Source organism: Seriola dumerili, unplaced genomic scaffold (assembly GCF_002260705.1).
Source record: "Seriola dumerili isolate Sdu_G_001 unplaced genomic scaffold, Sdu_1.0 BDQW01001125.1, whole genome shotgun sequence".
Taxonomy (NCBI): Eukaryota; Metazoa; Chordata; class Actinopteri; order Carangiformes; family Carangidae; genus Seriola; species Seriola dumerili.
Genome location: NW_019175380.1, coordinates 207148 through 232856, shown reverse-complemented (window position 1 = coordinate 232856; position 25709 = coordinate 207148). Strand labels below are relative to the sequence as shown.

At 44.9% G+C, this 25709-nt stretch overlaps 1 protein-coding gene across 1 annotated transcript in view; it reads left to right on the top strand.

Moving 5' to 3' along the window:
* htr2a (5-hydroxytryptamine receptor 2A) overlaps window positions 1–15142 on the top strand; it is a 39918-nt gene extending 24776 nt beyond the window's left edge. Inside the window, exons 2-3 of the mRNA XM_022767316.1 lie at window positions 2888–3088; window positions 14278–15142. Of these exons, the coding sequence (XP_022623037.1) occupies window positions 2888–3088; window positions 14278–15140 (1064 nt within the window). The 3' untranslated portion in view covers window positions 15141–15142. The remainder of the gene's footprint in view (window positions 1–2887; window positions 3089–14277) is intronic.
* Window positions 15143–25709: the final 10567 nt, after the last annotated feature.

Here is a 25709-nt window from a genome sequence, read left to right as displayed (position 1 = left end):
ATGAATTCATTCATTTCCCATGATGCCACGCTCGGGACAAACCGTAGTGGTAAAGATGTAAGAATCCGCCCCTCCCTCCCTGTGTCTGTTTCTGCTCTGTAACAAGTGCTGCAGCCCCGCGGGGCGGCTGCTGTGACGGTACATCTACTCAATCTATTTTTAAAGGAAACAATAGAATTTTCTTTATAGAGAAAAGATTGTTTTTTTTTTCTTCCTTCCTGTGGTTTGTACCTGTGAGTCCTTGTGAACTGCCTTATATAAGAAACAACCTCGGTAAATAAACCTGCCTCACCTTGATGTGTTGAACATTAAAAGCCTCAATTCGCCGTAATATTCAGAATAATGTAATATGTTGTTTTCATCAGCAGCTGAGACCAATTTACAAACCTGTATGTATATAAAGAAGTTTCCTACAGGAGCAGCATGACGACTCTGTGTGTGTGTGTGTGTGTGTGTGTGTGTGTGTGTGTGTGTGTGTGTGTGTGTGTGTGTAGTCTGAGCCTGAGCACCTGCAGTTCAGGAGGCGTGGATGTGCTTTCAAAGCCTTCGGCCATGCTCCATGTGTATGACTCATTTCATTTACAGTGTGTGGTCAGTGTGTAATTAACTTCTCAGAGCAGCGAGTCCATGAGAACGTCACTGCTCAGCTGATGCTCTTCATCACAGACTCCAGTAAACATTACAACAAAAACAAATGTTGTTCCAGCGAATGATTCCTCTTCATCCATGTGAAAGAGAGCAGCTGGAAAACAACAGTTGTTTACTTATTATGAAACGACACTTTTTTATTTGTGGGATTTTCAAACTGTCTTTCAGTTCTGATCCAGTTTGTGTTCACACTGACTTTTTTTTTTTTTTTACAACAAAACCAGGAATAAACATGGACGGATCTATAAAAGGACGGACGTGATTCACTGCTGCACTTTACGTTCTCTGGCTCATCAAGAAATAACGACTAATGATGCTCATAATTACAGACTAAACCTGGACCTGGTATGTTATAAATACCATCATGCACTAGCTTGCAGTCTTCTTCCCTCGTCGCAGCCGCACTGTCAGGATTATATTTCATAGTACGCACAAGAACCGCCTCTCCTGCTTTTAGGCAACGTTTAGATTTCCCACACTCGCACAAATGTCTGCTGATCGATCATATTTTTTCATGTCTGGTCATGTTCAGTTTCAGCCTGGACACAGAAACTACAGGTGTTTTATGTGATGCCGCTGCCATCAACAGGTCTTTTCTCTGTCTATTTTTGCACTGACACGCCCACGGCACCATTAACATGCGCACCACGTTTATGGTAATCAATATGTTGCGCAGTCACCCGCTCACGCCACACTCACTCCACGCTCATCCAGTGTGTTTCCTGCTTCACACGCCCCAAAAACAACAGCAGCAGCTAAATAACAGGCGACAATACACAATCATACTCTACTGAATATCCCAGAGAAACGTGAAAGTCGACATCAACAGACATGTACAGGGGTTACGTTTGCCGGCGCCGACACGTCGATCAGTGGATTGGTGTGAATATGTATTCCTGTGGCAGGAATATGTAGCGTGTCACCTGTGTCGCCTCATGTGCGTGCACAAGATAAACAGAACTGAGACCCACCCATAAAAAACTGCTCCATAGTGCTACTGCAGGGTTTTTTAAAGGTCCATTGCACCTTTAAAAAGCCTGAGTGGAAACTCCAGAAATTCCAACACATGAAACTCGCAAGAGGTTTGATGCTTCGCAAAGATGCAAAAGTTGGTACATTGAGAAAGAGACGCCGGAACAAAGGCTGGGACGCGCCACAACATCTTCTTCTACTGTAAACAAGGTATTTCTGTCCTGCTGCCACACGTCATTACAGGTCTCTGCTCCGCTACAAAGACCAGAGAGCCGGTACAAACCGACCGGTAACATCTGGACGGGAACTGAGTCCTTCATTAAAATCATTAAAAAGCCATCTCAGGTGGAAAACAGCCATATATTCTGAACATTTACCTGGATGGAGGCAAAAGCTTCACGTCACAAGGTTCTATTAATAAAAAGGCGAGGCAGGTTTATTTATAGAGAGGCCGTTTCCATAGTTACTGCTGCTCCGTGACTGATGTCACCTCGTCACATCCTCTCGAGTAATACTTGCATAAAAGCCGTCGATGCAAACACGCAGTAAGTCACATTTTATTTAGCTGTAATTTAAATAAAAACCTGCTGAATATGTATTTTTCTCTCGTTCCCTCTCTTCTCGACCAGAGGAACACGTGTCATCACAGCTGCTCCGACGCCGTTCAGCCTCAGTATGAACGAGTCAACAGGTCTGCAGGAACTATATGTTTACTCCAGTTAAAACAGATGTAATGATACAGTCGGACACGTAGAGAAAGTTTTTCTAAAACAAAACTACTGAAACTGCTTCCTCATTGTGTAACTCCCCTCAGCTTATTTTCTATAAAGAACGTGTGACACAGTTTGTCCTTCATCTGGTGTCGAGTCAGTTTCACCTGACATTTAAATACAGTTTTATTTGGTGGTGGATTTTGTCTTTTTTTCTGACAAACCAACATCTGGAGTTTCAAAACAGAATCATAATTTTAAAGGGAGAATATGAAAGTTTTGCTATTTCCAGCAAACTGAAAAATGTAATTTGATTGCTGTAGAGAGTCAAGGTTTATGTGGATCTGATCACAGACATGATCAGAAAATAGCCAGATAAATGTATTTGTTTATTCCGGTTTAACTTTTGATTGACAGCATTTCAACCGACCTTTTGAGAGGACTGTGGAGAAGCATTGTGGGAAATCAGAAGCATCAGATTTACTGCAATCAAAACTCCCGTCACTGATTCAGATATTTCACTTCTTGTGTCCTTCCCTTCGTCTTTCCTCCGACAGATTACGGGTGGCCCCTCCCGCCCGACCTCTGTCCCATCTGGATCTACCTGGACGTCCTGTTCTCCACAGCGTCCATCATGCACCTCTGCGCCATCTCTCTGGATCGATACATCGCCATACGAAACCCGATCCACCACAGCCGCTTCAACTCCCACACCAAGGCCCGCGTCAAGATCATGGCAGTGTGGACCATTTCCGTGGGTAAGGACACGGATACACACACACACACACACACACACACACACAAACACACACACACATTTTAATTCCGGCTAAGGATTCATGTTATGGGGGACATGAACCTGTGAATCTAATTCGTTGATAATCCAGCAGTTGTTGTTGAGATATTTAACATAAAGTGTCGGACTGATAGACGACATGTCTGTCCCATAAAGATGGACGTCACCCACGGGTTTCTGAAGAGCTGTTTTGAAGCTCAGAGTGAGCTGCTCCACTGTCGCCATCTTGGCAGCGCCTGACTCCGCCCCTAACTCCCGGCTAATATAAAAATGGGCGAAGGACCAGGCTGTAAACATGTTTATTTCTGCTGTAAAGTTGGACATTTTAACATGGGAGTCTATGGGGACTGACTCACTGTTGGAGCCAGACTCTAGTGGTCGTTAGAGGAACTGCAGTTCTTGGAACAGAGGTTAGCTGTGTTTGAGAGGAAGTTTGATTTGATTCAAAGGATAAGTACTGTAGTTAACTCAAATAGTCATGAAAATAAAATGTACCACACATCTCTGAACAAACACCAAAACACAACTGAGCGTACATTGTGAATTCACCAAACCAAGGCTGTGAAAATAACAGTGGTGGTGTTCTGAGTAAAGGTTTAGGCTCACAGTCATCACTGATGTGTTCGTCCTTGTTCACTGCAGCTCTCTCGTCTTTGTCAGTGGAACATTTTGCACGTGGACTTCTTCAGTAATGCTTCAGGTAAAATAAAGCAGCTAAAATGCCAGTTCTGTAAGTTCTTAAATAGATGAAATTACGTCTGAGAGAGGCCACGGTCGAACGCACAAAACTGAAGGAGGAGAGAGAGAGGGCAGGAGGAGGGCTGACAGCTCCTCATGAGAGGCAATTTTCCTGTGTTCAAGACAGAAGTGACGTTTATGACTGCATATAATTTTTATGGAGGCGAGGGAACAATCAGCTCCTGATAATTGGCTTCTGCCTGTCTGGCTGGTATCCAGCTGCTCAGGTCAATGGGCCTAGATGAGCAGGAAATGTAATGATGGGCCTGCAGACGAAGACCTGCAGCCGCTCGGCGCTGGAGGTGGGGGAGGGACGAGCTGGGGGCAGATCAGCTCTGCACCGACGTTATTTACACTCGCTGGGTGAAAACAAGGAGGAAAATTATGAACGGCATGAAAATCATGCAGTTCAGCTTCAGCTGATGACATTTCAGTAAACAATCTGCCACAACACACCTTCCTGTTATTGTTTGACTGAAGCCGAATTATCCAAAAACTTTTCCTCTCCCGTCCTAATGGATTTGTTTTTCTCATTATTAATCGGCAGGCTTTCACACCAAGCTAATTAAGATGAGAAATGCAAGGAAAGCTGACTTTCCTCCAGGTGGCAGTGCGCCCAGCCCTGAGATTTTATCACATTAATGGATGGCAGGAACATTACAGCAATACAACGTCAGCGCTGGTTGGTTTGGCTGAATGATTTACAGCAGATGTAACTGAGTTACTCTGATTTCTGGGCGATAAGAGACGATACAAGCAACACTTTGTTCAACAGAGTGACGCAAATCTGCAGGAGGAACACAGAGGAACGTTACAAAGAACTTTCATGTTACTTTTGTATGATTAGATTTCTAAAAGGTGAAGCCAAGAGGCAGAAAATGATGCTAAACAACCAAAAAATGACCACAAAGAAGCACAGAATATTTGTTAAGAGACGCAAAACAACCACAGAGACATGCAAAAGGATGCAAAACAACTTCAAACCGACACATAATGATCTCAAACAGACAGAAAACGATGCAACAGAGATACACAAAATGATCAAAATGAGACACAAAAAAGATACAAAACAACTACAAAACAGTCCCAAAAGCACCAGAGAGGCACAAATATAAAGTGAAATGACACTAAATAACAGAAAGCTTTTACTATTCGACTGACGGGATACGTTGTTGAAATGAAATCGTCCCCTCGTAAGGAAATGACCCGACTGACCGAATGATGAAGCGCTGCTGAAACTCAGCAGTCGCTCGGTCTGATGATGAGACCGAAGCCTGGCCAGGAGCAGACGGGACAGAGCGGGAGGAAGATGAAGACGGAGGGTTAGTGATCCTGTGTGACGCGTGAGTCACGTGCGACACCAGGGAGCGAAATGTGAAGATTCACAGGCAACGATTTTAAAACCACGAGAAACTGTCGACGTCGGAGAAGATTCTGACTTTCAGCAGCTGGAGATGAACCAGGAAATATGACGATGGAAATATGGACGTAGAGGACAGATCTTTTTTTTTTTTAATATTAACAATAAAAGGTCAAATCTGCATTTCCCACTCGACACACTGGGTTTAAATAAGTAAGGAAGGGTGGCCAACACACACACACACACACACACTCTACACAGGATAAGTGGCGAAGTGGCGTTGGGGTCGTCACAGTGAATCCAAATCCTCACATCAGAGGTTCAGGAGCCGAAGACCTCACTGTTTCCATGGAGCTAAAGTTTCCGACCCTGTGACTCATTTCAAAGTGTGTCCCTGAACGCGTCTCAGCAGCGTTCATATCGGCAATACAAATGAGTCAACTCTCGGTCCTTGTGGACTTCATTAACTGTGGATTTGGAGACTTCAGAGTTGTCCTCTGCTTACCCACAACTCCTTTCTCTGCACACAGGATCACAGAGACCCGAGGTGAGTCTCCACGCCCTAATCCTGCTCATGATTGGTCAGGTGGACCCACGACAGACCCGGTTCCTGGCCCGACTTCACTAAAGACACTTCCTGCACTCGCAGCTGTGAGGAGGGGAAAAAAGCAGATTATAACAAATGAATATTAACGGTTAATGTTAATACACAGTCCAACAGTGGGATTAAACTGAATCCGCTGAAGCCTGTCGACAGAACAGGACCATTACAATAAGTCCAATTAAAACAAGTTCAAAGAAATGCTTGTGTGTGAATAAATTCAGTAACAGTTCTTCGACCAAAAGCTCCACCTCCGTGAAGCTGCGTCCGTCTGAGCGAGTCATCCCGCCCTCCGTCCTCCTGCAGATCTGAAGCTCGATACCTCGGGTTCACTCATCACTCAGCTTCTCCTCCCGGTTAATAAATGCAGTTATGTCATTTCTCTGAGATCTGGTTACTGCCGGAGATAAGTTTTGTACATTTAGCCAAGAGGGAAGTGACTGAATGAGGAAGTAGTGCAGATAAAACTTTCTACTGGGAATTTGTTTCTTTATTCATTCGTTCACATTTCGCCAGCAGCCTGTTTTCATCTCTCGTCCCCGGACAGATGATGTAAAGTCGTCTTTTCAAAAGGTCCAATATTTTCCTCTTATTCTGTGTTTAATTTTAAGTGTTGAAAGATATATTTGTAAAAACCATCTCAGTGTAGTTTTACATCTCCTCTCTCAGGCTTCTCTCTGCAGCTCTAGTAACAACAGGTCGGTGAGCCAATCAGAAGAGAGGAGGCTCTGAGCCTCTCTTCTGATTGGCTGACTGTTTTCTGAGTGATCCAATAAAAATATAGCAGATTTCAGGTAAAAACACTCAGAGAAACCAAATCCTGCAAGGTTTGGATGGTGGGTCCAGGTGGGCGGGGCTTGGTGACTGCTTTGTTGTGACATCACAAAGTTCCAGAAGTCCTGACGGCTGGTTTTAAGGCTCAGTTTCTGAATACAGGCTGTGTGCATTTCTCTGTGGACTGAGGCTTTGATACTTTCACAGTATTAATATAGAAGCTAGAGCTGATCTATAATCACACTACACATGGACACAGACCTTTAGTCTGTGTTTCTTTCAAAATGTATTTGTTGCTGCAAATCCATGGAATATAAACACAATTTTAGGAGACTGATTCATCCGAGTTATGACTCAGACTGGGAAACACGTGACTTCTCAGAAAGCTCCAATATTTCCAACTTTGCACTTAGTGATATTGAAAAGTGTGGAGCGAGCAAACAGTCTGCCCTTCACATTAATTAAAACTGGAGTTTAACAGATGTAGTTGTTGTATTGTCAGCGCAGAACGTTTTAAAGGAACACTCTGCAGACACGCTCCTTCTTCCCCATCTCCACCACGTCTTTAACATATGAGCCCCAGTATGATTCTAATTTCTTTACCTGAAGAAGAAGAAGAAGAAGCCGTTCAGAAGAAATATCAACTCCTTCTGCTCACTCTGACTTTTCCCGCCGTCCTCCGCTGTTTACTTTTAATTCCACAGTCACTTGTGCTGCAGGTTTGAGAGGCCAGTGTTGGAATCAGAGACGCCTCAGTTTGTTTTTCAGCTGAGAGTTGATGTTTCTCTGGATCCAGAATCAGCAGAGATTATATATAATCGGGAGTAGTTTTAGGTAGAGCGCTGTGTTCATGTTAACTCACTTCTAACAGGCTCTCGTATCACGAATATTATTTAGTTTCTCCTTATTTCTTATGTATTGTATGTTTTTCACAGCTGTTACACCATCTCTCATTGACAGGTTTCATTTGAAGCCAGAAAAATAACACGGGAATTTGAAAAAACAAGAATTCGAGCCCCGTAAAGAAGCAGAAAGAAACGTTAGTGTTAAAACTAAAAAAAGTGTTGAAATAGTAGAAACACACAGTAGAAACGCTGCAGACCAAAGGAAGTACAGTGCATGAGAGGTGACGTGTGGAAGCTGCCGGTGTGAAACACTCAGCAGCAGTGAAGTGAACAGTTTGGAGATAATGGATAAAAACAGCAGCGTGTTCCTCAGAGAACTTCGTAATGAGCGGAGCGCTGTGGTCGTTGTTGGCGGAGGAACCGGGCGTGTGCGACGCGCCGAGTCTCTCCTGTGAGCGGTTTGTTCGACTCCCACTCTCTCTCTCTCTCTCTCTCTCTCTCTCTCTCTCAGCTGATTATTTTCTGCAGTTTTTAACATGTATCTGCAAAGAACTCCGGGCTAAACATTAAAAGAAAAAAAAAGCTCTGCGGTGACGCAACCGAGCTGAAGCTCAACAGAGTCGACAATGTGATGTCAGTGTGGCGGGCAGCAGGTCCCGCCCCCAGGCTCAACACGCCTCAGTGCCGTGCAACGCCGCGCCGCCCACGACCCCAATGAGATTACTGCAGGTTTACTTATTAGGGATACATTTAAAACGTGATCCACGCGCTCGGCCTCGGTTTTCTCCCCGGGTTTGTCAGGAGGAGGAGATGGAGGAGGCGGAAGGAGCGCTCTGGTTTCCTCGTGGGAGTGTGGCGGTTGGCGTTAAGTCGAGCCTGCTAATGTTCCCGCAGTGAGTCGTGGTTACGCTCTGATCTGATTGGACGTAACATCAGGAGGGGGTGTATGTGCACACACTGGCACCCGTGAATCCATGCTGATAATGTGTGTTCCTGTGTGTGTGTGTGTGTGTGTGTGTGTGTGTGTGTGTGTGTTTTACATAAAAATTACATAATCCAGACCGAAGTGTTCATGCTTTTCTTCACAAATGTGTTTCTCTGCACCCTAAAAAAAAAAACACACACACACACACACACACACACCTCACTTCACTTTAACTTTTCACAGTTTAAAGCGACTTCACCGAGGAAAACTGTAGAGAAACAGTGACTGTCTCAGTGTATTTTTTTATAACGTTTATATTTTATATGAATAAATTTCCATTTTGATTGAAATTACAATTAATCAGTTATTTACCAATACACAGTTAAACCAGGAACACTGTTGTTTTTATCTTAACATGAATTCTTGATTCTTTTTTCTCTGCTGTAAGCTGCATAAAAACATAACAAATAAATCATTATCAAGTTATTTAACATTATAAATATATTGTTTAATGAGTTTATTTATATATAGTCTCCCGGTAAAGTACATGACTGCTGTGGAAGTACACACCTCACGTTTGGTGTGGATCAACTCTTTGATCCAGATTCAAATACTGTTGATGGATCAGGTTCATGGTCCCCAGAGGATGAATCCCTCGGGGAGTGTGGCGATCCTCTGGCTCTTCCTCTGGCGCCACCGTGAGGTTTGTGGTTGTGAGGGAAACATCTCGTCATCTGTCGGATGAAGCTGTGATGACGTGGTTCAGATGTTCATGTTCCCCTGAGGATGAACTGTAATGACTTTGCTGATCCTCTCACTTCTCCTCTGGCGCCACCATCAGGTCAACATTTTTAATTTGACTAATATTTTGCTTCATGATCAAACACCTGTCGAACTGATCACATTCCCATCAGCCTCTGCTGCACTTTGTTTTTCAGGCTCATGCTAGCATGCTAACATTAGCGTGTTGTGAACATGTCAGTATTTATAGCTGCAGCCTCACAGAGACGTTAGCATGGCTGTCTCCCCCAACGCTCAATTATACAACAACACAATTAAATGTGAATCATTAAACACCAGCAGGCTCGTATCAATAATCAATAATCTTCAGCAGCTCAGCACTTTAACATGTTCGTCCCACCACAGGATCAGTTACTAACCTTCAACAGTAATTTGCATGAGCTGAAACAGAACAGTGACGTGTGAACAATCTCTGCTGCTGGAGAAGAAATAGACGGGTTTACAGACACCTGTCAGTGATTGGGTCAGGTGATCAGCTCTGAGGTAAACAATCAGAATCAAAGTGAGAGAGGGAAACAGGTGAGAGAGGAAGTGAAGGGTGAGGAGGGAGGAGAGAGGGGAAGGCTTATGAAACCGGACAGATGAAGCTCCCTGTGACAGACAGTGGTGTGTGAGTGTGAAGCTGCATCTTCAGGACAAACACACGTTCATGAATTTGAACATGAACTCGACAAATATTGATTCACTGAGGTGGAAACGTCTTTTGACACAAACCACATTCATTACAGTCCATTTCCTGCGAGGCTTGTTTTCACTTTTCCGCTCGGTGGAGTCTGAGGGAGAACACACACACGCACGCACACACACACACGCACACACACATGCACACACACACGCACACAAACACAATCACACACACGCACACACACACGCACAAACACGCACGCATACACACACACAGACACACACACACAATCACACACAAACACACACACACACACATCGCTCTTTATTTTATGTTTTACCTCCTGCTGAAGATTTAACCTGAGTTTATTTGAACGGATGATGATGAGAGACGCTGGAGGAAGAACACAAGCTGTGCCGAGGGATAAACACGAGACACTAAAGACTCGTATCAAACACGTTCCTTTTCCTAGATGCATAAAGTTTAGTATGTTTTTAATGTTTATTCAAAATTTACATTTTTACGTACTAGAATCACTAAAACGTTCCCACCTTCTGACACTTTTGATCCGTGTGTGTTGATCCAAGTGTTGATGACTCGATGACTAGAGACATGACTCGGACTTTAAGAACTTATTTTAACCCAAAACCACGATCTTTTCCTAAACCGAACCGTGACCGCTCCATAAGCTGAACCACGTTTGTTACTGTAACCATGACGACGGAGGTTTGGTATACCTATATTTCAGGTTGGAGGACTTGTTGTTTTTCCAGGGGGTTCCTGCAGGAAACAGCAGGCGGTTCAGGTACAGTCTGTCAAATACAGCGCAGCCGCCCCAACACTTCCTGTTCACTATTAAATGTGTCAGATTTCACATTAAGACTGGAGCTCGAGCTATTTCTCCAGTTGTGTGTGTGTGTGTGTGTGTGTGTCTCAGCTGCTGCAGCTGCTCGACTTTTGTCTGTATACTGACTTCTTATCTGAATTTCTATATATGTCATCTTCTCACAGAGGAAGTCAGGGAGTCACTGTGAGTCCTGGTCTCTCTGGTTTCCTCTGCTTAAAGTCCTATTTTTAGTTTATGGCGGTGATGATTTATGTTGATATTTTAGTTGGTGCCGTTTTGCCCTTTTTTCGTCCGTATTTTGTAACAGGCTCCGTATCAACAGGACCTGGGCAGAGGGAGATAAACTGAGCAGTCTTCCTCACACTGTGTTCTCATTACCAGCCCGTAACAAACAGGAGGGAGGTGAGAGAAAGAGAGAGGGAGGAGGAGGAGGGCAGGAGGGTTGGACAGGAAGTCCAGAGCAGGAGAATCAGAGATGGATATTTCTCATTAAGTCTCAGTGGTCTGACAGAAAAGCAGCAGGACTGGTTCAGTCTGGGCTCCAGGTCCCGGCCTCATGAACAAATATTTATTTTCCATTCCAGTCTGACACAGAGAAAAACCAGAAAACATGTCAAACACTCTCTGTGCAGCTTCTGTGTTGTGAGCATTTGCTGTTTTTCCATAATCCTGACACACGACCCACGGGCCCACTGTGCAGCAGCTGGAGTCAGGTGACCTCCGGCTGCTGGAGTCAGGTGACCTCCAGCAGCTGGAGTCAGGTGATGTATGCAGTGAGTCCACATCAGGAGGAGGTCAGGGAGGATGGATTGGGTCGACAAAACACAGGAGGCCGACGTCTGGTTGCCATGGTTGCATTATTTCAAGACAAAGGACCTGGACGTTGGATCGACACAAGGGAAGTTTGTGTTTCCAAGATTCATCCAGTGATAAACGTGATGAAAAATATTCATGAGAGCCGTGAGACGTGGTGTGCTGGTCCTGGATCAGAGGACTGAGAGCCAGACGGTTCATGTAGAAGCTCAGAGGTGTTTCACAACCGTGTGTGTCATTTGTCTCCCACCAGTTTGTGCAACACTCCCACATTGAAAACACTGAGCCGTCTGTCACACGCACGCACACACACACACACACACACACACACACACATGCATAATGCTGCTTTGACAAAAACAACACACACGTGCTCGGTCTGTCTGCTGTGACTCACACACAGATGGTTCATGTTTTACTGTGATTAAAATCATTAGAGTGAAACACTGACGCAGCTTCTGTCTCACATCCCTCTCGACTTTCTGACTACGTAGGAGGCAGTCAAAGCTCTGCTCACCTGCACAGGTGTGTCCAGTTCCTCTGATTGGATCTCAGCTCGGGCAGAAGCTGGGCTTCCAGTCCTGAGAGCGAACACGTTTTTACAGCAGGAGTTAAAGTCTTAATCCACAGAGAGCTGAACACAACCCTCACAGCCTGCCAGCTCCTCCTCTTCTCTTCCCTCCTTTTTCATGACCCAGAAACCGGTCTCTTCCTCATCAGGAAAATTCTTCCACCTGAGCCAAAGCAGCGTTTGGATCTGGATTTAAAGTTAGAATTACAGAAATCTTCACAAGGAGTTAAAAGATTCCAGGTTTTACACTTTGAAGTGTTGATCCATCAGAAGATATAAAAACCATCTCAGTGTAGTTTTACATCTCCTCTCTCAGGCTTCTCTCTGGAGCTCTAGTAACAACAGGTCGGTGAGCCAATCAGAAGAGAGGAGGCTCTGAGGGTAAAACACTCAGAGAAACCAAATCCTGCAAGGTTTGGATGGTGGGTCCAGGTGGGCGGGGCTTGGTGACTGCTTCGTTATGACATCACAAAGTTCCAGAAGTCCTGACGGCTGGTTTTAAGGCTCAGTTTCTGAATACAGGCTGTGTGCATTTCTCTGTGGACTGAGGCTTTGATACTTTCACAGTATTAATATAGAAGCTAGAGCTGATCTATAATCACACTACACATGGACAGATGAATTTGAAGATGAATTTACTCGGGTCCATGTGGCAGAAGTTTGTTCATCAGTGTGCGGACGTCAGTTCACCCTCCGATCTGTCACTACACAATGGCACCAACCACACTCCTCCGAGCAGAGTGGAAATATGTTTAATAAGAACAGCTGTGTGTCGACAGTATGTTGTATACAGGTGTGAGCAGACTCTTCTTGCTGTATGACTGTGATGAATTCCTTTTCCACCTTCACACCAGAGTTACATCAGGTACCGACGCCTGAGAGAACCCACAGGTTTTTATAAAGTGACTGCGGTGTAATAAAAAGCACTTATGTGAGTCATATTTCAAAATGAAGAGTTTTCAGTGTGTGTCTGAAACATTGTCCGATCAGTTTTCAGGCTGCGGCGTTTCTTTTAAACCTCTCTGCTGCAATCTGACAGCAAATCCAGAAAGTCTCCATCTCCTCTGTCTCCTCTCCTCTTCCTCTTCATCTCCTTTGTGTCTCACTTGATCCTCTTTAATCTTCTCTCCGACTCGTGTCGGGATTTTTTTTCTTTTTCCTTTTTCTCTTTTCCGTCTTGTGTCTCTTATTTCATGTATTTAGAGCAGAGAGGTGCCGTCAGGGACAGAGGGAAGAAGAAGAACTTAAAGATGGAATAAAAAGCAGCTTTAGATTTCTGTGATTGTGTGTGACGGACACTCGGGGGTTTTATCTGAAGAACACACTGGCTCCGGGAGAAGTGCCAACAATGTCACCTTGACAAAGAACATTTGATCAGCTGGATGAGAAGCAGACAGAGGTTTAAGGCTAATAATGATATTTTCTGTCTCTTTGTTTCCTCCTCTCCTTCAGTCTGTCAGCCACAGCACCACCGGACTGTGACCGTGAATATTATGGCCGCGGTCGTTCAGACAAACTAATCACCTTCTTTGTTTGAACCCACGTGTCCGCGTCACACTGCGCTCACCCTCCGAGCAGCAGCTCGACATTTAGCCTGAATATCATCATCCATAATAACAGCAGCAGCAGATGCTCGTCCTTGAGTTTCAGGGTCTGACAGCTCTCATCGACTGTGCTGTCTCTGCTCGATCACCTGTCAATCACGCAGTGCGGGGGCGGGACTGCGAGGTTGTCTGTCTTCACTTTTTGTTTTTTTTTTGTAGTTTTGCAGGATTTCGTGTCGTGTCTGTTTTGCTGCTTTTTTAAAAAGCAGTTTGACACTTTGAGAAATACATTTTACACTTTCTGATGCCTCGTGTCTCTCTGATATATACGGTGTTCAGTGGGTTAGCCTAGCTTAGCATAAAGATATCAATCGGTCAACTTTAGAGAGAGTGGATTTCCTTACCTATGGACGGACCCAGGCTAGCTGTTTCCCTCCGTTTCCAGTCGTTATGCTAAGCTAAGCTAAAAAAGCTGCTGATCGTAGCTTCATATTTCCTCTACAGTGATTATTTGACTGTAAAACTGTTTCTGATGATGATTAGGGCTTTACAATAATAGTTTGGTTTTGGGGAATTATTTTGTAATTATTCAAGCAGATGTATTTTTGCTTTACACACACACACACACACACACACACACACACACACACACACACAACTACATGAATCACAGAGGCTCATTCCCTCCTCTCTTCTGTCTCCTGCAGGGATCTCGATGCCGATTCCTGTGCTGGGACTCAGAGACCACTCCAAGGTTTTCAAAGATGGCAGCTGCGTGCTGACGGACAACAACTTTGTGCTGGTCGGCTCCTTCGTGGCGTTCTTCGTGCCCCTCACCATCATGATCGTCACCTACTTCCTGACCATCAACGCCCTGCAGAACGAAGCCACCCTCTGCCTGGACCAGCTGGTGCCGCGGCCTAAGTGGAGCACGACGTTCACCTTGAGCTTCTTACCGCAGACCTCGCTGTCCTCTGAAAAACTCTTCAGACGCTCCATAAGCCGCGAGGCCGGCGGCAGAGGAAGCAGCGGCGGCCTGGGAGGCGCCCGCGGGAGCGTGTCCGGCTCGCTGTTCGGACGCCGCACCATGCAGTCGATCAGCAACGAGCAGAAGGCGTCCAAAGTCCTCGGGGTGGTGTTTTTCCTCTTCGTGGTCATGTGGTGTCCGTTCTTCATCACCAATGTGCTGGTGGTGGTGTGCGACCCGGCGGTGTGTGACGCAGGACTCATGGGAGGCCTGCTGAACGTTTTTGTCTGGGTGGGATACCTGTCCTCCGCGGTCAACCCGCTGGTCTACACACTGTTCAACAAAACGTACCGCGCGGCGTTCCTGCGCTACGTTCGCTGCCAGTACCAGCCGCAGAAGAAGCCTCTGCAGCTCATATTGGTGAACACCATCCCGCCGCTGGCGTACAGCTCCACCCAGCTGCCCCTGGGCGACATCGGGAAGCTAAGGAACGGAGCGCCGCACTCTGGTGGCGAGGAGAAGGAGCTCTATTTACCCGGGCAGGAAATGGAGACGCGTAGGCCGGACAAAAGCCACGGAGACAAAGACGAAAGCTGTGTGTGAGACGGAAGAAAAACCTGGTTCAAGCTCGATCCTGAATCAGATCAAACTCTCGCGTCTAACCTCTGCGGTCGCGTCGTTCTCGGGAGCAAAGGGTTGAAGGTGTAAAGTCAAAGTGCCAAAGACAAAGTGCCTCCCAGTCAAAAAAACAGAGGTCAAGCTTCGCCTTTCAGTGCAATCTGAGCATTTACAGAGCAACTCCAGGAAGTTTGTTCCAGTCCTGATCCTCCTCATCAGGGTCAGTCGCTTCAAGTTTCCTTGTTACAACAAAATCACCTTTAACAAGCATTTACCCCCAGATGATGTCAGTCAAGAGTGATTCATGTATTTAAATCTCAATGCTGTTTAAAGCCTCCTGCACACTGCCACAAATCAAATCAATCTTGGAAAACATGTTTTATTTTTCACTTGAGATTCTTTTTTTTCAGTATCTTTCAGTCTGAGGGTCAAATGAAACAGAAGCAGGTGCAGTTCGTGTAAATGATGTTTTCTAACAAACTCTTCAGACAGGAGAATAAAAAAAAAAAAAAAAGTTCTTCACATAATCTCATTTCCCGTGGAGCGACCTCAGCCACCCCCTTCAGTCAGGTGGCCTCTACCTCCCATCATACCTTTGGGTGGATCAGCGGGGCTTAGAATGGATTTCCTGCCCCCTTATCAGATGTTAGCGCCGGAGAGGCAGATCCAGGAAGATCCAGGAGGAGCCCGGACTCACCGGGGCTCCAGACTCTCGCAGGGGTCGGATAAAGCTGCCAAAAAAAAAAAAAAAGAAAAGGAGTAAATGCTCCTGCTGCTTCTGTGTTTTCAACACTGACAATAAATATCAGACGGTGATGAGGTCACACTGTTACAGAGAGACGGCGTGAATAAATCTATATTTGTATTTTGTGCAGATGTATGTGAATAAATGTAGATGATTGTCGCGGGTGAAAATATTTTATTGACCGGTGAGAGGATGGTTTTTGTTCCTGATGTGACGCAGTGAGAAGAGGAGCGGAGAGCTAATGTTCCCAGAGACTAGACATAGACCTGGTCCAAGATACTTAAAGAGGAGGGAAAACATCACAGGTGCGTGGTGTTGCTCAGGTGTGATCTGAGATGCTGCAAATAAAGTCAAAGATAAACCTGGGGGGAAACAACTCGTCATAAATCCACTCTAGAGGAAGTAAATACATATCTTTCAAAACAAAAGATATATTCCAACATCCGGTGAAGACCCAGCAGGTGAAATGCTAAGCAGGGGCGTTGTAGCTAGGTGCTAGCTCAGGTGATATTAAATGTGGTTGTTGTTAGACAGGGCTACACACACAGCTACAGGTGTGCACTGTAGTACGACACAGTGTGATGAGTGTAAAGGACAGGATACAGTTTCTAGGGGCAGGTTGTAATATTGCAGAATTATGTTAACAGACAATTACAAGATATGCTATAATATGTGTATTATTTAAGCACTTTAAGAGTTCCGGGTGCTGGAGCGGTAAAATTAAGTGTCCCACCCCCACCTCCACGCCCCATTAGACTTTACACTGACTGTATATGAAGCACAATAAAACTGCTCTTTCTAGTCCCTGAAGGCGTCTTCACAGCCAATTAAATCATTACGGTTAAAACATTCACAACACAAACAGTAATAAAGGAGCTTATTTTAGATCGAGGTGTCACATCGACAGTTTTAACAACATCGTTTGTATAATGTTGGTCTACAGGGAAACACAGTTTGGGTTTAACACTGTTAGTACATCCACGGTTCATCTAACGACAAGCACGTGAAACCAAAAGCAACAAGAAGAAGAACAGTCCACAAATCGCTGTTTCACTCTGGACCAGAACTCCTCGCAACTGAAGAGAAGGCTAAAGGCTAACGCTAGCTCAGGGTGTATTAAAAGTTAAAGAGTTGATGCTCGTTGCACAAAGTGTGAGAAGAAGAAGAAATTTTTTCAGCCAAAGCAGCAGCAGTCAGGTTATTTATCGTCACTACAGGTGTTACTTTCAGCTGCACACGAGGAGCTTAGACATGTATAAACTCTTTAGCTTTACGGCAACATTTAGCAGTGATGGACTTTCTACTTCCTGCTGCGTCACAACCGGGGTTAGGTGGCTGAGAGGCGGGAAAGGCAGGAGGGAGGGGCGGGGTGAATGAATGAATAAACTGAGACACGTCATTTTTACTCCTCAGTTTTTGTACAAAACAAACAACAGCTGTTTACCACATTCCCAGTCTTTATGCTATGCTAAGCTATGCTAAGCTAACCAGCTGCTGACTGAGGCTTCACATCTACCATCCAGACATGAGAGTGGGATCCGTCTGAACATCTAAGTCTCAGTTTTTGAATGAAGTGAAATGGAGATTTAGTCTGAACCATGAAGGAAATTTAAAAATTGAATTTTGTTTGTTCATCAGAAAAATGTAAAATTAATATTTTGGTTCGGTTTTTCCACTTTTGGACTACAAAACTGAAAAGTGAAGTAGCTCCACACAGATCCATGCCGTCATCTGATGGTTCATTTTCCCGCTCTGTTGGACGCTGTTGCAGTGACGCTGCCTCGGACAAAAACTTTATTCACACTGATCACGGACAAAACCAGAAAAATAAAACAAAACCTCAGAGTTTCCCTGTACAGGCTTCAGGATGAGCAGAGCAGCCACGGTGGATGAAGGACTGTCGTCTGACCATCTCGTTAAGTCTTTGTCGTGTTGCTCATCCCGGTCCAGGACCTGGACCCGCTCAGATGATGTAGCTGCAGTCTGTGTGTAGTTCTGTTGCTGTTGCAGTGATGTGAAGAGCACCAACACCTCCCTGCTGACCTAACTGTGGATCCACAGAGGAGGTGTGTTTTTAAATCTTCAGTAGTGTTTGATGTTTGATGGTGACGGTCACGTTTCTTTTCTATGTCAGCTGTGGAACCGTTTTCAAATCAGAGTAAAGAGAAAAACTGGAGACGAGACGTTTTCCACGTGTGTGAAAGTTTCATTTGTTCACGTCAGATGTGTGTGTGAAGAAACATTCACTCAAAATGCTAATTATGACACAATCTAACACAAATATGAAAAATGCAGAAAATGCAGCACAGGAAGTGTCAGGTTCAACATAATTACCACACAGAATCCCGGTTCTGGTCCTGCAGTCCGGGTGTTCTCACCACGTTTCTTCTGTTTAGCCTGAGGGGTCTGAATCCAAATCATTTCCAGGACAGATCCCCAGATACTGACTGAGCTTGGTGTGTTTTGATGCCTCTTCACAGACTTGTAGCTGCAGCTGAACACTCACCACATTTACATTCATAAAATAAAGTAGGTTACTGGGAGAAGCCAGATCAGAGACTGTGTTTACAAGGACTGCAGCAGCGCAGCTGTTAAAGCAGGACTATGAACCTTTCTGCTGAGCAGCAGATACGGCGCCCTCTGCAGCCACAGGTTGTAATTACAGCACGCTGGTGCAGCTGTTAGCTCCAGAAGCTAACAGCTCGTGTGTTAGCCTCAGGTAACAAACACAAAATCACCACCTCAGTACAAACCAGTAGTCACACTGTCTGAACTCATCCGAACTCACAGCAGCTGAGTGCTAACATGGAGATGCTAGCAGCTAGCAACTTCACCTCTGCCATGATGTCTGTACTGAGAATACACAGCTAGCTTCTTTTAGCTAGCTGAAGACCTGTAGTTGCAGGTGCAAGATACAGTGTCGCACCAAAGATACTCTGTAACAAAACACTTTTTAGCCGTTACTCCAGACTTCACAACAATCATGACAAAATCTCACACAAATGTTTAATATTTTATCTGACTCTGGAAAAACAGGGATGTGACCTGGAACTAGTCTGAGTGGTGGAGGCAGACAACCAGGAGGAGGTGATCTGGACCCACAAAGCAGAACAACTGATGAGGTGAAAACATGTAAAGTCCTCTAATTAGAAAACTAGCTATCATAGTTGAGTTGTAGGGGTTTGGTTGGGGACGGTGGAGCTGGGCTGACCAGCAGGAAACCCCCGGAGTCCGACTCCGTTTCTTTGTTCTTTCTGCAGCACAAACAATAAAAAGCTGCTCTGCTCTGATTCATTCGTCATGATTCATGTTCAGACTGAAATAAATGTGGAGAACCACAGAATGCACACACTGAGACCTGTGATGGAAATTAGGGAGGAGAGCGAGAGAGAGAGAGGGAGAGAGAGAGAGAGAGCGAGCGAGTGAGCCTGATATTGTACTTATCTGATTCGCCCACAGCAAGTTCTGTCCAACCATCCAGTTTTTCTTTGTGAAGAATTTATCTTTACCCCATCTGTCTTCTGCTGTTTAAAATAGCACCAGCCAAGAGCTGTTCAGAGAGCACACACACACACACACACACACACACACACTGTATCTGAGTATCTTCACCAGCTGCTGTACAGCGATGCTTCAGCCAAATGCTAACATGCTGAAGTTTAGCAGGTATAATATTCACCGTGTCTTGGTTTAGCATGTTAGCATGCTAACAGTTGATAATTAGCACTAAACACAAGGTGCAGTTGAGGCTGATGATGTCGTTGGTTCTGCAGGTGTTTGATCATAAACCAAAGTACTGGACAAATTAAAATGTGACCTGAATTCTTTGAAAATCAAGCAATTGTTAATTAAACGTCACTTTATTCTGAAAGGATATATTGCAAAAAGAAATGATGTTTAAAAAAAAACATTTAGAAAAATGGGACATTTAGAAAGTAGCAGGTTGGTTGTGATTGATAGTTTGATCTGTGCGAGTGTCTGGTCTTCTGTCATCTTCTGTCATTTCAATAGTTATTAAGATGACACATCTGAAACACTTGAACCTTTTTAACCTCCATCCAACATCCAGATGTTTTGACGTGCACATCAGTGCGACTGTATCTGAGCAGCTGAGATTAAAACTTTTACTGGCTGGTTTTATGAGCTGCAGCGAACGAGCTAATGTAATCATGTTGAACATTTTATAAGGGTTTTAAATATTCACTTGATGGCTGTCGTTATTTCTGCACGATCACAGTAATCCGTCCAAAAGTTGCTGAGATATTTCTTTCAGGACCCGACTGACAGACTGACGTTGATGTTGACGTCCTCACACCAGCAGCTAAAAGAAGTGTGACTTGTTTATAACTGAGATGGAAACAGAAGCTTTTAAAACCTACAGAAATTAGCCATGGAGTTTGACGTCTCATTACACATTTATCAGTGTGTGTGTGTGTGTGTGTGTGTGTGTGTGTGTGTGTGTGTGTGTGTGTGTGTGTGTGTGTTGATAAGATGGTGAAGGCTGTGACTTTATAATCCTCTGGGTGGGTCATAATCCATCAGCCAGCTTTCTGTGTATGCAAATTATGGTCGTGAAATGTCAGTCAGCATGACTGCTCTGGTTGGTGCACCTGCTGCTCCACACACACACACACACACACACACACACACACACACACACACACACACACACACACAGGCCATATCATTACCCTTTAAATACACACATATCTCCTCCTATTTAATCTTGTTCCATTTGGGCCATAAATTATTCAAACAGACGATCACTTGAATATTCTCGACTCCTCAGCTCAAAAAAAAACAAAAAAACAGAGATATGAGGATATGAGAAGAGTCTTAAAGAGCAGCTCACAGTAGATACACTTTCACTTTAACCCCAGCGTGACATTTAGGTCCAAAATCAAAATGTCCTTGCAGAAGTTTCCTCTGAGGGTCGGTCATCTGAGACGAGGTTTTTGTTGGGGAGTAAAAAGTTCAGTTTTTAAGTGGTTTTAGGGAGCGAGAGGTAATTAAAGGATTCCTCCCAAATCCCTCCGGAGATAGGCGTAGGCAGAGGAGGGGGATTAATTACAAATCAGAGGAGGGAGAACACAGGAAGAGACTAAATGAGAGAGAGGGGTCTGGAGAACGGATGAATGTGCAGAAAAGACAACAAAAAAAATGAAAAACAAGAGGGCAAGAGGTGGAGGGATGACGAGAGGAGAGGAGATGATGGCATGAAGAGAGAGAGGAGGGGAGATGAGAAATAAGGTCAGGGAAAACAAGAGAAGAGGGGGGGGAAAGAAGGAGAGGAGAAAAGGAAAAGGAAGGTGAAGAAGAAAAGACTCCATCCCTCCATCTTCACCTCTCCTCCTCCTAGGGCAGAAAGAGAAGAAGGTGCATCCAACATGGCCGCCTCCGTTACATCTTCTGGCTTTTGTTGGTTTGTTTCAGTTCAGCTCCTTTAAAAGACAAAACAGCCGTCACAGTTTTCACCTCAGCGACTGAGGATTCGTTCCAACATCTTCCTTCAGGCGTCAAACTGAACTCTAATGAATTTAACTTCAGTAACAGACAGATGAAGCGATAGTGAGTTTATCAGAAGATCTTTAAGGTTGAATATTGACTCTGAGGTCCCACCCCCCCCGAGGCCGAAGATTAAAACACAAGCAGCAGATATGAAAATAATCCAGAGGCAGGAGAAGATACCACAAACCTGATCCCACACTTGTCACTCATTCACTGCCTCCTCATCCTTTCATCTCCATCGTCTCCCCGAGCGGATCTCACAGGGATTAGAGGATGTGTGTGTGTTCAGGCTCCGCCGGGTTATTGATCATCATCTGCATTTGTGGTTTTACTCCATGTGTTTACACTCAGCAGGATCCACACCGCTGTATCTGAGCGGCCGCTGATCACAGAGGACGCCGGGTCGATCCGGTAAATCTGTGTCGAGTGTAAAGTTACCCTGAGTTACTGCGTCTGCATCAGTAACCAACATTAAACTTAGATTTTCATCAGACGAGGGAGTCGGCTCGTCTGTGATGAACCGGGATCAGCAACAACACCGATACAACACTGAACTGTCGTGTTGAGTATTTTAGAAATTCATCTTTTGCGGTAATTTCCGGAATAAAGCTCAGACCCAGTTTTCACTCAGTCACTGATGCGTTTTGGAAAATATCAGGTCACATCTCAAAAACCTCAAAGATGTTAACAAGGTGTAAATACAACCGTCTCTCCAAGACACTAATCATGTGACTTAACACAGCTGTTTGTATTTTATGATCATTTTCAATTTGTGTATAAAAAAGTTTTTATCTTTGACTGAGGTGGAAAAGTTTATTGAGCGCAGACACCGATACTTGGTGATTAGCGCTAACATGTAAACATTCCCAGACCGTGCTAATGATGCTAACAGGAGCGTATGAACCAAAGCGCTCCGCAAACGCCTTTGTTACGTTTTGGATTAGCCGGGAGTTAGGGGCGGAGTCAGACATTGCCAAGATGGCGTCGGTGGAGCAGCTCACTCTGACATTAGCCGTTGTGCTTTCTGTTTTATTAAAGCAACAACAGGAGGAAAGCGGCTTCAAGTGATATCAATACGTACGATCACAAAGGAGGTGCTGATCCCCAGCCAGTCGCACACGTTCACGCCCACTTCGCTGTGATTGGTCAGCTGTGAGAAGGTGAGACTGGAGGTGAACAGACAAGAGCAACACTATGAATGTCTTCCTGGAGAACCTGTCTTGAATATAACGCAGCGTTATATTCAAAACAACATCCCGCCCTGAGCCACCTTCCTTTCATCGTGCTGGGCCGTGAACTTTATTAAACTCCTGGAGGAGCTGTTAGACTCTGACTTTAATAGTTCAGATGAGAGTGTGCCGATGTGTTTGATGATAAAATCTCAGTCGGGAACTGATCCTCAGTTGAAGCAGATTTCTGGAAGAAGCTCGGGGACATTTTGAAGTGTTGATTATCACGTTTTTATATCAGAACATCTCTTCATGTGATCAGGCTTCCCCAGAGAGAACTCCTCTTCACACAGCCCGACTCTTATTATCCGAGGACGAGGAGGAGGAAGAGGAGGAAGAGGAGGAGGAGGAGGAGGAGGAGTCCACAGAAGACGGACTGACATGTGCTTTAATAAAACAACTCATAAACAAGAACAGAAATAAAGGACGAGCTAAATTGAATCTCTCACACCCACATTCACACACCCACAGAAGAAAGTTTCAGTGTGTGTGTGTGTGTGTGTGTGTCCACAAAGTGGGGACATGTTGGTCACTTTCCTCGAGTTTACTCCTGCAAGACAAGAACATGCTGCTCCTTTAGCGGTTATTAATATACAGGAAACGTGGTAAACAAGTTAATAAAAAAAAAACGCCATCCTCCAAAAACATCACACAGTAGAATCAACAGTTTCAACACAAACTGAACATGAGAAGCTTCATTAAGGAGGATTTAATGACTTGTTATTTTAATATGTGAGTATGTAGTGTAGTGTACGTGTTTCAAATATTATCTCCACAACGGAGAACTCAGGAGCCGCTGTCCTCGCCGTGGTAACCAGATACTGACCACTCACACAGAGGAAATGCTATTTTCAAAGACAGATCGATGCGTTTCAATAAATGTGCAGGTTCAGATTGAAATAATCCTGCTGCAACACACCGAGCCTCTTCATCCTCCTCCTCCTCCTCCTCCTCCTGCTGTGATTTACCACCAGATTACATGGATCCAGCCCATCTTCAGCCCATGTTACACACAGTTCACAGCATCCAGCTCTGTCCAAATGAATAATGCCCTGTAAAGACCGGCAGGCCACACGCTGGCTGACGGATTACAACACATGAACACACTGTGAGTTTGATACAAGAAGCAAAAGATGTAAGAAGAACAGGCGGTGAGAAAAAATACCAAACGAAATGAGGAAAGACAAAAGGAGAAGAAATGGATGGTTAAAAAAAGACAGGAATTGCAGGGACAAGAGGAGCGGCCAAAACTAATGAAGAAGAAAACATCAGATTTTTGTTGATGTGAGTGACAGATCTGTTGAGAGGCTCCTCAGAGGACCAGCGGTCTGCCTCCGCCGTCCACAGAGAATCAGTAACTGTGTGAAACCGAAGGAGCCGAGAGCCACAACACATCTGAAGAGTTCAGCAAGAGTTGAAGTCAAAACAAAACCGACACAGACTCTCGTCACTGCTGCAAATACAAGTGCATGATGGTGTTGTTCGGTACCGTACGAGTCTGCTCGCTCTCTGTCCTCGTCCCTGTTTCAATAAAGGTTTGAATGGTTGAATGAGGAGCTGAATCTGCTAATGGTCACCAGTCATTTTAATTTCAATGAAGAGACTCTGGTGTAAAAGTTTGTTGCTGTAAACGTTGATGTGACTGGTCCTATAGAAAGAAAAGAAAGAGAGAGGGAGAGAGGTTGTCATGACGACTCTATTCAGTTCTTCAGTCCGCTGCTGCAGTGGCTGCTGGGAAACGCGGGATAATTGGCCCTGTAATAAAAGAGAAGCAAAACAATACATCAGCTGAGAATTCAGCGAGAGCGCGCGCACGGACACACACACACACACACACACACACACACACACACACACACACAGGAGTGAAGAGGTTGTGTTTGGTGGGAACATGAGGACCAGGTGCTCTATTAGTACGTTTAAAAACCACATGAATTTGACGTGATCACATGGTACATGCTTTTTAAAAAAACATTTTTTTTTGCACATGTGAAATTTAACATGTTAAAATCACATGTGAAATATGTGGAACACGTGTGCTGGCACATTAGAAACGTGGTTGTGGAACATTTTCGTGGCGTACTGTGACGCCCGTGTACATGTTGTTGAAAATGTTGTGGTGAAACTTTGAAAATCTGAGTGTTTGTGACATGTTACAACATGTGGTACCATATATGTTGACCCGGTCACCTGTTGACCCGGTCACCTGTTGACCCGGTCACCTGCTGTCAGACTGTCTCTGTTGGTGTTCTAGCACTGAAGTCATTACAGTTACCTGTTCCCTGTTGTCGGCTCCTGACTGAACCCTCAGCAGGTGTTGACCTGCGTCTCTGTCAGAACCTGATTCTGCCTGATTCTGTTGTTCAGGTGCAACATCTGTCTCAGCTGTTAATTGGCACAAGGTTAAATGTTTAAATATTCCACCAGTCACATGGGAATCTGTTTATCCTGCTGACAAACCAACAGTGAGGTCATAAACAACCTCTCACACGGACGAAGTGGTGTGTGTGTGTGTGTGTGTGTGTGTGTGTGTTGCTGAGGACCTGAGGAAGCTCAGTGTCTGTAGGCTGAGAAAATCTAGAACACACACCCTAATGATCAGTGATGATGTCACAACATCAAAGCCCTTCTCAGGCGATGACATCACACCAACATTGTCTAGTTCTCAGAATCACAGACTCACACACACATTTGAGCTTCAGACACACAAACACACACAGTGACTCGACCACAGCCGGAAACACAAAGAGCCAAACGGAGGTCACCACTCTGACAGACACGCGCGGTGACTCGAGGAACTCCTGCTGTCAGGTGAGACGACAGGTACGAGCGGTAGAAAAAGAGACAGTGAACTCTCTCGTCTGCTGCAACAGGAGAGAGAGCTGCGAGTCAGGGAGCAGCTGAGGGCCACAGAGAGGGAGAAGGCCCTTCGACAAGAGATGGAGAGTATGAGACAAACCATCATCGACCAGAGTGTCCTTAAGATCGAGGCCCTGGAGAGGGAGAGGGACAGCTTGTTGGAGGAAGTCCACCTTAAAACCAACAACTCCACCGTCAGTGACATCGCTGATG